The 12,532-nt window shown below is 40.5% G+C and overlaps 1 protein-coding gene across 5 annotated transcripts in view; it reads right to left on the minus strand.

Moving 5' to 3' along the window:
* The window catches only part of Atx-1 (Ataxin 1), a 71,785-nt gene that overhangs the window by 45,045 nt on the left and 14,208 nt on the right, over positions 1 to 12,532 (minus strand). For 4 of the 5 annotated variants that reach the window (XR_015536183.1, XR_015536182.1, XR_002543649.2 and 1 more), the window contains one exon: positions 937 to 1,658. Coding sequence is in view for 2 of the 5 variants with exons in the window: in XM_022067849.2 (XP_021923541.1) it covers positions 937 to 1,650 (714 nt within the window). In the remaining 3 variants the exon portion in view is untranslated. Of the gene's footprint in view, positions 1 to 936; positions 1,659 to 4,462; positions 4,486 to 12,532 lie in introns of those variants that run through there. The other variant, XM_022067850.2, reaches the window with a different exon arrangement.

Consider the following 12,532-nt stretch of genomic DNA (forward strand, 5'->3'; position numbering starts at 1 on the left):
ATCGTCAACCAGTTTAACCCAACTAAATCCCACAACCATTCTTCCACAAGATAATCTTAATGCTATCATAATTATTTTCTGTCTTCCAACTGACCGCTTTCCAGAGAGCTACTACACCAACACTGTGTATGCAATTCTTGTTTCTCTCATCCAACCTTTATGTCCAGCCCTGACTGTTGTGTACATCATAAATATTGTATGTAATTTCACATAAGACAGATTAAAAAGCTAAAGAATGAGAAATTTCTCACCATGGTGAGATTTCTGGTTGCAAAGTCTGGTATTTTAATATACGAGGTGCGATCGGAAAGTTTCCAGACTGCGCGTAATATCCAGACGTCTTACGTATAATAAAATAATCGAAAAGTAATTTAAAACGTGAAATACAATTCATTTGTTTTAATGTTATAAGGTAGAACGAGTCCATTATTATTAGATCAATAGCACACTTTTGTTTATTACTAATCCAGTTCGTTGTCACATAAGTCCCTCACCAGCAGTACCAGCTGAGAGATGCACATATTTCGTTGTTAACAATGTCTTCCTGTTACCTTATCAAGCGGCGAAACTAACTTAGTATTAATTAGGAACAATTACGGAAACACGGATAGATAAGACTAGTAGATTTCAATTAAAATATGAATTGGCCCAGGAATTGGAATTTTAACAACGCACGATATTTTTGTTGCCTACAAAGCTAGGGCGGTACAAAAGTAGTACTGCATATTCCGTGATGCCGATGAGCGGGGCCCCGCGGCCTACCCACCAGGGACGACTACTGCGAAGGGGAGGGGAACTTAACCCCCAGTCACCCCTCTGGCGTCTCCACTGATTATACAAAATTTCGATAAGGGATCCTCAAGGTAATACGTGAGGTGGAACGCACAAAGATGAGAAGATACCAAAAATGATCTTCGAGCAGGAGATGACGCCTACCTGAGTGTTATGTTCGCCGTAGCTCAGGGTGAGTCGAGCCGTGCCCCCGGACCCCTCCTGTATCCGCACTACGGTACTGGGATCCAGTCGCAGAGCCGGGCTCTTCTCCGCGGAGCTCACGAAGTCCTCTGTCCGCATATCCTCCACTCGCCGAAGTTCACCGCTGGCCAACTGTATCAGCGACCCCTTTGTGAAGTTCGTATTTTGGAGGGCTACCGAGCGCCGTTTAGGGATCTCAGGGGGACGAGCCAGAATCCGGTGCTTCAGGGATCCCTCCTTGCCAGGCCGCAGCAGCGATTGGCCTGGCTTCACAGGGGGACTGCATGGCGGCTGTAAGGGGCTGTAAGGCGGCAGCAGTGGGGTGTAGTGCCCCGGATACAGTGCACCGTACGGCCCTCCTGGGTAGTGGTAGCTGGGGGTCGGAGGGTACAAGCCCCGGTACGGACAGTCCTCTTCCTCCTTGCTGACGAGGTTCACTGCCCCCGTGTCAGGCTGGAGCGGAAACTTGCGGGCGGGAGGAGCACGACATCCGTTGAGTGGCTGGACTGACCCGTTGTAGCGCGGGGCCACGAGGGGTGCTGGCTTGGGCAGAGGACGCAGAAACTCTGGAGAAGCCTTGTTGCTGAGCAGGAAGGGCTCCACGAACGTCATTGTTCCGCCAGCCCTTTGAGACACCCCGTGGCCACCCTCCACCGCCACGCTCGCCGAAATCATGGGCTGGCCTGCAAAAACAGGGAGCTGCAATGGTAATATCCGCCTCCTAAGAGGTACTCGGCCTCGATTCTCTAAAATTGAGCCAGGGAGCTCACGACGATGAAACAGCACAACAATCACAGCGAAAAGAAGTACGCGATTGCTGAAGCATATGTAAAGTTTGGAAATAGTGGGAGAAGTAACAGAACAGGCCTGACTAGTATTTTTACACTGCGAGACAAATATCAAGTATTTAAAATGGTCTAAATCCGTAACCAGAAGTGACGGATAATAGTGACCTAAAGGCAAGGTCGGAGTGTTCAAGATGATCGTATTATCCCGGCTAAAATTCTTACTTTCGTGGATCAGTGGTGCTCCATACACTGGAGAACAACAGAACCGATCACAAGACCTCCATTTTTCGTCTGTCGAAGCATTTGCCCGGCTAACGTGAATGCTCTGCCCCTGGACTTTGCTGTTGTGTCACTATAAGTACAGTTCCTCTTTCCACAGATATGCTTGGGGCAGAGGTTTTCAGCCTTTTTCAAACCTGGGGTACTTTGACCCCATAAAATCGACACGCGGGCAGAAAATTTATCAGCTAGGATATTATATTCAGCTTCCAAATCAACTTATTAAAATGTTATGAAATTATTCCTGATGTCACAAACAGGTTCAAGTAAAGAAATAAAAACCACTACAAACAGAAAAGGTAATCTCATGTTCTCACGGCGGTGAGTATGGTGATAAGAGGCAGTAAGCACCTTTGAAACGTCGGTCAAGACGCATCTATATACAGGCCTACCTTATACTGATATCCAATATCTATAAATTCCTTCTTTTGAACTGCAGTAACATTAATCAATTATTATCTTTAACATAATCCGCCATTACAGAGATATTTAATACTACTTTTGTTTAATTGATCTTTCAATTTTAGATGTAATTTCTGATGTGATTCGTATGCATCCGTGTAAGAGTTCATCAGTAAGACTAAGCTATTTTTACTTTAGCAAGTTGAACGGTTGCTCAGGACAGGTAAAATACTGCTAATTACTGACTATATGCAAAGCGTGTTTTCTGATATCAGGCAACCATTTTTCATCATACTGATTTGCACAATTGGTGCAGGACGGCACGTAAAACATTGGACGAAAGCGGGTTCAGAACCCTTGTTCTAAGAGAAATGCAACTTGGAATAGACCTGTCTTTGTTCTAACGTGTTTTCGATTAGACCTCCCCAACAAGAAAGCAAGAGTGCCAACCACCGTTCCCCCACCGAAGGAAGTGAGGAAACTCAGTTTGGCGAGTCGTACACGGCGATGCAGTGAAAAGAGGAAAGAAAAGGTTACTAGCGGCGGGAGAGGTCGGGATTCACCGAAATTTGTCGCAGTGATGAATGAAACAGACGCAGTGCGCAGACTCAGCGATATCGATCAGTCGGCAGTTACACAGCAAGAAGAAAATAAAGATGAAGAAATAAACAAATGCACAAAACAATGAGAGACGAAGGCGGAAAGAAACAATTGGTTACATTCGTACGTTTCTAATATGAATGCGCTGTATCAACTACAGAGTTTATTTGGCTTCAAATGTGCTGTTAGGATGGATGGCTACATTCGATGAACGGGAAAAGAAAAGAAAAGAAAAGCAGTGATTTTGGCCAATTTAAAAGCACACTTTCGCGCAAAGGAGCTGGTGTAAAATCAGAGCAGGCTGTGAACTGAGCCCACGTGCTACCACGCAGTCTACTGTCATGGCAACCATTCAGTGATGCGTAATACACCGACCTACGTGACACGTCACATAATTTTCACACCACCTGATGGATTTAAACGAAATTTGGTACTGGAGTCTAAGCTAACACTGTCTGTCGAAATGAATGCTGGTTTGAATCAGTAAGCTCCAACTTTGCGCAAGATGAAAGATGATTTTTGTCAACTTTTGTTCTAGAAAATGTTTCGATAATGTGAATATATAATGAAATTCAGGTACAAAAATAATGTTATTATGCATCCAAATAATTAGGTTAGTCTGCATTGACATTTTATTAATCTGTACATGGTAGTAACTGTGCTGTTTACTAACTATCAGCAATAAATTAAAATCCAGATCACCGAGGGACATAAAACTGCTTAAAATTCATCTATATTAGACTCACTCTTTCACAGCTCACTCAAAATTACATGTGGTTTATTTAAAAATTAGTGCAGGAACACTTCTGTAAATTGTCATGGTGTTTCTTCTTCAACTCTAACAGAGAGTTTAAGTTCTGACGGAACCGTCATTAAACAATCTACATAGTACATGAAGTCACGCAGAAGAATGTACACAGTAACAAAACAGATTGAACTGGATCGTCCATAACCATGGTAACTATGCATGGAACCACGCAATTGTGTAATGACCAAAATGAAATAAAAGGAAACCTAAATGAACCATTAAGCAGTTGTCATAGAACCTACGACAGTAGAGAGTCACGGAACCGTGCATTTGTCCCCAGTTTACGAGGCTGCGCGCACGTCCTACTGTGTGCTAACAGCGCGACCTTGCCCACAGACAGGCAGACTGACAAATGGCCCGTTTCATGAGGACTTTGCCAAACAAATGTTTATCATTTCGCAAACATCTTAACATATAAATCCTTTTAACTTGGCTACAGATGTGCTGCAGCTTTGGAAACTGGCTAATAATCCCTATAAGCACAACGTCGCCGTTGATAAAGGATACAACACACTCAGCATTCAGCATAAAATATACACGAGGCTTCCAACAGGAACTGGAAGAGGGTAATATCTGAAAACGGGAGCAAATGTAACTTCATGGAACGTACCTTAACAGAAGCCTATTTGCACAGAATCGTGTAGATAAAACTACATCCAATTTACAGTCAGGACAAGGCACTTTGTTCAGTGCAAATTGCATGCTTCAAGGCCACAGCAAATAATGGCAGCTCATAATTCGCAGCGTAGCACAGCTAGTAAAGTTGTACTGTTGACTTAGAGCGAAGTCTTTCCGTTGAAATGAAGCACGTAATTTGGTCACGGCTAAAAAAATATAGAAAAGATATCTGAATGACAGACGATACAAATACAACTCACAGGACACATTGGGTCGATCCTTACACATACACCAAAGCGGAATGTACTAACATTCAAAATGACGTATCGAAAACAGCAGAAAAATCATTATGTAAGCCCAGAGGAAAGTACGACTGCAAACCCATACTTGGTTATACCAGAGACACATCTAGACCAAACAATTAAAGCTAACGGAGCTGAAAGATAAACAATGGCGTACGTGAATTTAAACATACATGCATACTACATGGGATGAAGAGTAGGGAAAAAATATCAGAAACAAAAAGTCCCCTCACACTGGTACATCTTCCGGAATTAGAATTGCAAAAAATCCTTTTTGTCCTTAAAAATTTACGAGGGATATACGCAATATCACATAACTGATTATATCTTGCAAATAAAGTAACAGCGATGCTGCTTTTTTTTTTTACAAATATCCGAAAACATGTAATGAAAAATCAGTGTAAAACTCAGAATGGAAAGTTGAAAATAATTATCTTTACAAAATTAACTGCTGATGAAACTAGCAACTGGTGAAGGAGGTAGTTAGCATATCTGAAACGTCGGCCAATATCTCTTTGACTACACGGCAACATCCCAGAAGACAGCCATATTGACACTCTCCGCCGCGAGAACCCGAAATCTTACCACATTCCTGTAACTTTGTGAAATCAAAAAGAAGCCCCAGCGCCTGAACCCATGACCTTCAACGTCATCAGCGATGAGCTGTCTGCTACCGCATGGCAACTCCGCTATCAGCGGTGTGTGTGTGTGTGTGTGTGTGTCTGGCTAATTGATATTAATCGCTCTGAATGTGTTTGTGCCAATGAAAACTAGTGAAGATGATGGCACTGCTGTTTGTACATTTATATTCCTATAACCTGAGCGTTCCCTCCACTAAACAAATGTATTACGACGAAATCATGTCCGTCCACATGTTTCATCTACAGGCCTACTTACAGACTGAGTGGTCAATTATATTTGTCTCTGTATCTGTCTATAATAAACCCTCTACACACACAGCTCAAAACTAAATATACAAAATTCTTTAAAAAAAAGTTTCTCATACACGATTTTTTTAAGATTGCCTATGACCATCCAAGGAATCCTGCAGCGGTTTAATAAGAATTCAAGAAACCTCTACAGCAGACGTTTTTCAGCATTTTAAGACCTGAGGCCGCATTCACCCTTTCTTATCGACCGACCTCCAGGTTATAAATTATGTAAATTTATAAACAATACAACTAACCTGCTATTGTGAGCAGGTTCACATATTACTCAAAACCTTCCTTTAGAAACTGTTGATTTGTTACTGGAATTAATTCTTGCATTGAATTAAATATTTAATTTACGTGATAACTGATTTTCGTTGTGTAATGCGATATATTATAAAAATGCAAGTTGGCCACATAAAAGACATCGGACTAAATGCGGCCAATGGGCTGTGGGTTGATAACCCTTGCTTTGCCGTAAAGGAGATAATGACTCCACTTTGGCTGTACAGAAAAGAAAGAAAAGATGGTAGACGCCCACGAAGGAGTCATATCACTTATCTTAATAACGGTTTATAGAAAGCGTCTAGAAAAGAGGAGACCAAGGGATCGAATTGAGCCGTAGCGCTCATGTGGAATGCCACTGCGTTGTGGTGCAAATACTTCGTGAATGATTGTGGTAGAGTTTAAACTTTCGGGAGGTTAATTGTGATGCACACAAGGTCGGCACAACAAAATGAAAGTCAACTTTACGGACCAAAAATTTCAAACTTAAACACTGGCAGTGTGTTGGATACCTGGGCAGTCCGCCCATTAATAAAGCTTGCAAACACGCAATAGAACTCTGTCGTCCAAAGCAGGAAAAGGCGATTTGCAACTGTGACAGATGAATGACGATAGTTTCAACTGTTGAAAAAAAGACGCCAGTCATGCGAAACCCCTAACAATATTGTTCAAATTATGCAAAAATGTGGTATCTCATTTTGAATGGCCTGCAAGCCAGCTAAAATGTTAACGGGGGAGTCTCGCGCGACGCGCAAGATGACGACCCTTCAGCTATTCCTGTGCACTTACACCATTGCTGGAATCGGGAAACAGTGCCTTATAATGACTAGGGTTGTGCTTACTCTGACGGGTGTTGTCGGATTGGCGCAAGACTCTGACATGTTCATGCAAAAGGAATATTGCTACTCACAACAGAAGCCCCCATCAGGCTATATGCATGCACAGTGGATAAATAACTCTGGCTGGATGGGTGGCCTGGGGGTGAACCCAGAAAGACTGGGATCGTATTATTAAAAGGCCAGAGAGAAGAATTATAAAGGTTATCAGGAATAAAAATTACAGAGGATAAGTGAGACATTTCTAGAGGGTAAGTGATCACCATTATACTAAAAGGTAGTCAGGCTTCGCCCACTCGTCCTTCTGATAAAGAAAGAATGAGTGAGAATAGAGACTTTGTGGTGGTAAGAATTAGAACCTGAGGCAGAGAACAAAATTTTAATTTTCTGGTAAATATATGGTGAAAAGATAGTTTTGAACATCAAGAAATTTGATAAGCTGAAGGCCAGCTCGTCTAAATAATATGTACACATTCAGTTCTTATCTCAAAGAAAACATTTCATTACAAAGATCAGCTGGCTTACGCTGTTTAAGAAAATAATAGTTTTTTAATCTGAGAATATGGGTACCCATAAATATACTCTATACGTAAAATGAAGAATTACAAGTACAAATAGTAATCACTAGGCTTTGCAGGGTTAAGACCATAAGTGCTCGCGAAAATATCTGGACGCAAGAGGGATAAAGAAGGTGAAAACGAACGAAGACTTCAATGATTTATAAATGTCATCTAGTATTAATAAAGTATAATAAAGAAGGTTAAAATGGATTGCATATGGGCCTCCGATGATGGAGACAATAAATATACACATAATTTTGGAGGGAGAATCCTCTGAGAAGCGATAGATCGAGAAGTAGGTAGGGGAATAATAATGTGTTGAAATTAAGCGTCGATAAATATGGGGCGGGGTTTGGTATTTGTGGTTTACATTGCTTAGGCTATGTTCAGTCGCCACAGTCAAGGTCGTTTGAGGGGGAGGGGGGGATTCTGCTGATATAAACTCGATTTCGAGTCAGAAATTTACCAAACTTTTACAAAATCTATGACATTATTAAGCAGGATAAAACTACACATTACATATTTTAATGGCGCTATACTGACTACAAGGTATGTTACATCAGCGTGGAGTAATGTTCTATATTTATCTTCTGGAAGTAGCTGCTTCGAATCCTACTACATTGACTGAAGCTCTTCCTGACTTTTCTCAGTTTATACAGATAAAAACCGGAGATAGTGCGGTAACTTTAAATAATCTGTACCTTACAAGTTCTCCTATTCACGTCCGTGAACACCTCAAACCATCCAACCCTACAGAACCATTTTAATGGCAAGCTCGCCATTACATAACCTACGAGTCATAGTACAATTATGCTTGTAGTAGTTGTCTTATTTGTTGGCTTTCGCGTTCTGAATTATCTTGAAATAGCGTGTTGGCACTGATAAACAAGCTAGTTACCTGCGCCGTATTTATATAATAAACTAAGCTTGAATGCACAATGAAACACCAGATTTAAATAACTTTATTGTTCCATAAAATAGCGATAATGACCTCAGAGTGGAAATCAAAATGGTGAACTTCAAATCACGACATGCACTGTGTGACGCAAGTGCCGTATAAACAGCACACACTGAGACCGGGATTCAAATCTCATAAGAGACCAACTGTGTGATAAGCACCAAGAAAGACATGTTCAACCTACGGCTCGCGAGCGGTGTGCAGTCTGATCGTAATGGTTTCTGATGCTGTTGTAGTGCAACAGAGTCCAGATTATATGACCTTCAGTTATCCGACATTCCGTGTCAGAACGCTCCATTTTATCAAAATTTAACTCAACATGCAAAAAGTAAAGCTGTCCCATTATACGCCATGAAAGCGCTTGGGGGGAGAGGATAGAGAACAAATCCTCTGCCCCCGTCGGGGATCTAACCCCGGTCGTCCAGTCCGTAGCACTATACTGATTCAGCTACCCCGGCTCATCATGTAACGGAATGAATTACACTCCCCCACAGCGCACCTCTACATTTTATATACTCAGTTGCTTTAACTACTGGCTTCGATTACAGGAGTGCAGTTGTGCTTTAGTTTGTTGACGGAAGTTACTAATTTCTCATAGAGTATTAGTATTTTTTCATTAACTTGTCAAGCGAAAAAAGAAAGAGGTTGTTTCCATGGAACAAAAACTTTAAGCCTTACAAAGACTATAAAACTGCGAAACAATACAAAAAGTTAAAGTAAATTGATGTTTCACGTCTTCTGTACTATCTGACATTTTCAATTATCTGACCATCCTTAGGTCCCGTTTTGGGTCGGATAATCGGGACTCTACTGTATATTACATAATTTTAAAGTCTTCCGTCCCTCGTCTCTTTTATTAAAATGGACTTCGTAGTCGTGAGTTCGTAAAATCGCTTTGTAGAGTAAAGAATCCGGGGTAGGAATATTCCAAATGAATATGCACATCCAATTGCCTGGACTACAGATGGAACGACGAAGCGGGAAATTCCGATGACCAAGAAATCTGCAAGCATCGTGTCGCCCAATGTAAACAATACAAAGACGTCAATGCCGACCAGCCTACGCTCGCGGGCACCATTGTGCCCTCAGAAGGGTTTTGGTGTGTCGGCGAAATTTTTTGAATACTAGGAAGTTTTAATGTCTGATTTTTAATTGTCCACGAATTCGTCACATTGTAGCGATATTCCCTCTTGAGTAAGTTGGTACAGCTGATGCGAGAACACAATCGTAATCTAATTATTCAAATTAAAGTATTTTTTTATTTCATACGGTGATCGCTATAAATTATAAGCTGCCCCTAGTTGCCCGTCACCCAGAAAAATTTTAGCAATCCTTGGGGCAGGTTATCCATGACCGTTTCCCCTGTTGTTAAGTCTCCGAAAGAGGAAGATGGTTCGATTCATTTGTCACAGACAAAATACAATTTTGGCCCAACCCGAATACTTTGTCTCCACCTTTCCTAAATTCTCCAATAATTTTTTGGAATATCTGACCGGAATCCTAAGTTGGCACTTTCATAGTACCTCCCACGAAACAATCTCGCTCACATTTACATATACATCATTGCACTTATATCATTGTTTGGAAGTAGGCAACTATTTTCAAACATGCATCACTTCAAACGAAAACTCAGGAACAGATTAACAAAGATTTTTTGAATTAAGAAGTGTCTCCCTTAACATCAAAGTGGTAATCAGTGACCTAATTAAAGAAAAAATGCAAGATGTTATACTAACGGAGTAATTTAAAACCGAATATGGCTGTATTCTGTGATGTTGCACCGTGTACTCTGGCGAATACTGACCGATGTTTCAGACGTAATTCCTCCCATCACCAGGATAATCAGTTATTCGCCCTGATGATGATGGCAGTAAATATCTCTAAAATGTCGGTTAATATCTACCAGACTACATGGTGCAACATCCAAGAACACATCCACCTTCTATTCAACGCCGTGAGAAGAAGAAACGTAGCCTAGTTTAAAATTGTCTAAAATATTAACGCATTTAATTGATTGTTATAATTAATTACATACACCGCATTTTACATCACCTAGTTCCAAACTTCGAAGTGAAGAATCGGCTATTAATATAAAATGCAGATATAACTGTGATCTGCGACTTCTTGAAACGGTCTCTCGATATGGTGGATGGGTATTTTTAACGAAATAAAAGGTAAAATGTTATGCGTAGGTCACAGACCTACACGTAGAGTGATACAATTAGCTGCCCAACAGCTTATCTGTATACGAAGTATATTAAAGAAATGAACACCAAGTCCAATGAGAGATGCAAAGTCCCAAAGAACGAATTCGAAAAACGGTATGTACTTCAGAGCGGAGTATATATCTTTCCACTCTTGTTAAATCGCGCTGGACGGTCTTTGGCTGAAAGTGAAAACACGTGCAGTAATTTCAAACTTGTCAAGGTTGGCAATACTTCGTCAATGTGACCCGTGAAAGTCATGCTGCACTTCTGCAATAAATAAATGTCAAACGAATGCAAACATCTTAGCAGCATGTGCACTACATGGCAGACATCACCTCATTTCCATGTATCAATATGAAACACCGAGGAGAGAAGTTCAGGCGGTAACGTGTCTGATTATCCAACATTTTCTCAACTGCACGGGTCATATAGAAGATAACAGTCGTAACTTATTTTAAAATACCTGGACACACCGACGTAAACTACGAAACGCCTCAATCAGGACAGGTCTACTATTGCAATCACCAATCTATATGCGTTAAGTTGGATTTAGTGGCTGTGCAGGAGGTCAGATGGTACAAGGCTGGCACTGAACCATCTTCCCAAACAAAATGAAATACGAACAATCATTTAGGCAGAGGGTTTTCGACACGTAAGGGAATGAGGTCGCCAAAAGATGGCAAGTGATATGATGTATGATGTGATATTATCAGTCTGATTGTGTGCTCGACGTGAAGATAAAATATGTAACACAAAGAATACAAAGAACTGTGGAGAATATTCAACCAACTTCCTGCATACCACACGCAGATTCTGACAGGAGATGTCAATTTGCTAAAACGGAAAGAATATATTTTAAAATATACAAATTAAAACAAACTTTTAAATTAAATTACTAATGATAACGGTTTCAGATGAGCAGTAAACGTCGTCACATCAGTAAATTTAATTGTCAAGAGTACGACATTCCCACATCGGAATGCTTCTTATTATCTCCTGATGAGGAAAAAACAAGCAGATTGATTAAGTCTTGATAGATAAAAGACGGCACAGGAGCTGACTGTGAAATGTTGGCTGCAGAACTTACTAACAATTAAGGAAACGTTTAATAACAAGAAGCTAAATCATGTGGAAGCTATAAAACAATATTTAAGAATTAAATATCAAATGGGTTCCCAACTTTGGAAAAAGTGGTCGATAATGCCAACAACATTACAGACTTGGAAAAGCTGATATAACATTCATGAAGAAATTAAGAAAATATCTGATAAGGAAAATGAATCTTTATCATCCGTGCATGGTACTGCTAAGAATGGAGATTATCTAAATAACGTAAAATAAAGAAATGGTAGAACTTTCATGAACGGAATTATATCAAATGTGTGAAAAACCAATGTAATGAGCTTGTACCGTCAGCTACTAAATTAACATTGTATTAACGATAAAAATGACAGTAACATTTACCGAGGAATAGCGTTCTTACTGACTTCATACGAAATTCTAGTCATCATGCTTCTCGGTTAGCTCAATACTTCATTAAAAAAAAGTCGAGACCGTCGCCGTGAATTTAGATGTAACAATCCTGCTCCTGATCCCATATTCTGCATTCGTCAGATGCTGGAGATAAAATGAGAATACAATGGGCCAGTAGGCCAACATCACCTGTTTACAGACTTCAACAGACCATATGAATCAGTGGGAAGAGAGATGTACACTCGTCTCGGCCCGCAGACCGATCACCTTGTCGAGATTTTCGCGGACATCCTCAAATTAGGCCGTGCCCTTTCCAATTCATTAATTATCCTAACATTTGACGTCGTAGTCTGCGCTGTTGACATCGTCGTTAATAAACTATAAATTAAACAGTATACCCACAAAACTAGTAAGAAAATCCATAGTAAATTCTGTAAAGGTGAACATTTGTCTGATGAATTTCATATCTAGATTTATTTGAAACAAGTCACTTCTTTATTTTTAACCTTGCT

Source organism: Zootermopsis nevadensis, unplaced genomic scaffold (genome assembly GCF_977971745.1).
Source record: "Zootermopsis nevadensis isolate Lab colony 2312 unplaced genomic scaffold, Znev_1.0 Znev_ptg000021l, whole genome shotgun sequence".
Classification (NCBI taxonomy): Eukaryota; Metazoa; Arthropoda; class Insecta; order Blattodea; family Termopsidae; genus Zootermopsis; species Zootermopsis nevadensis.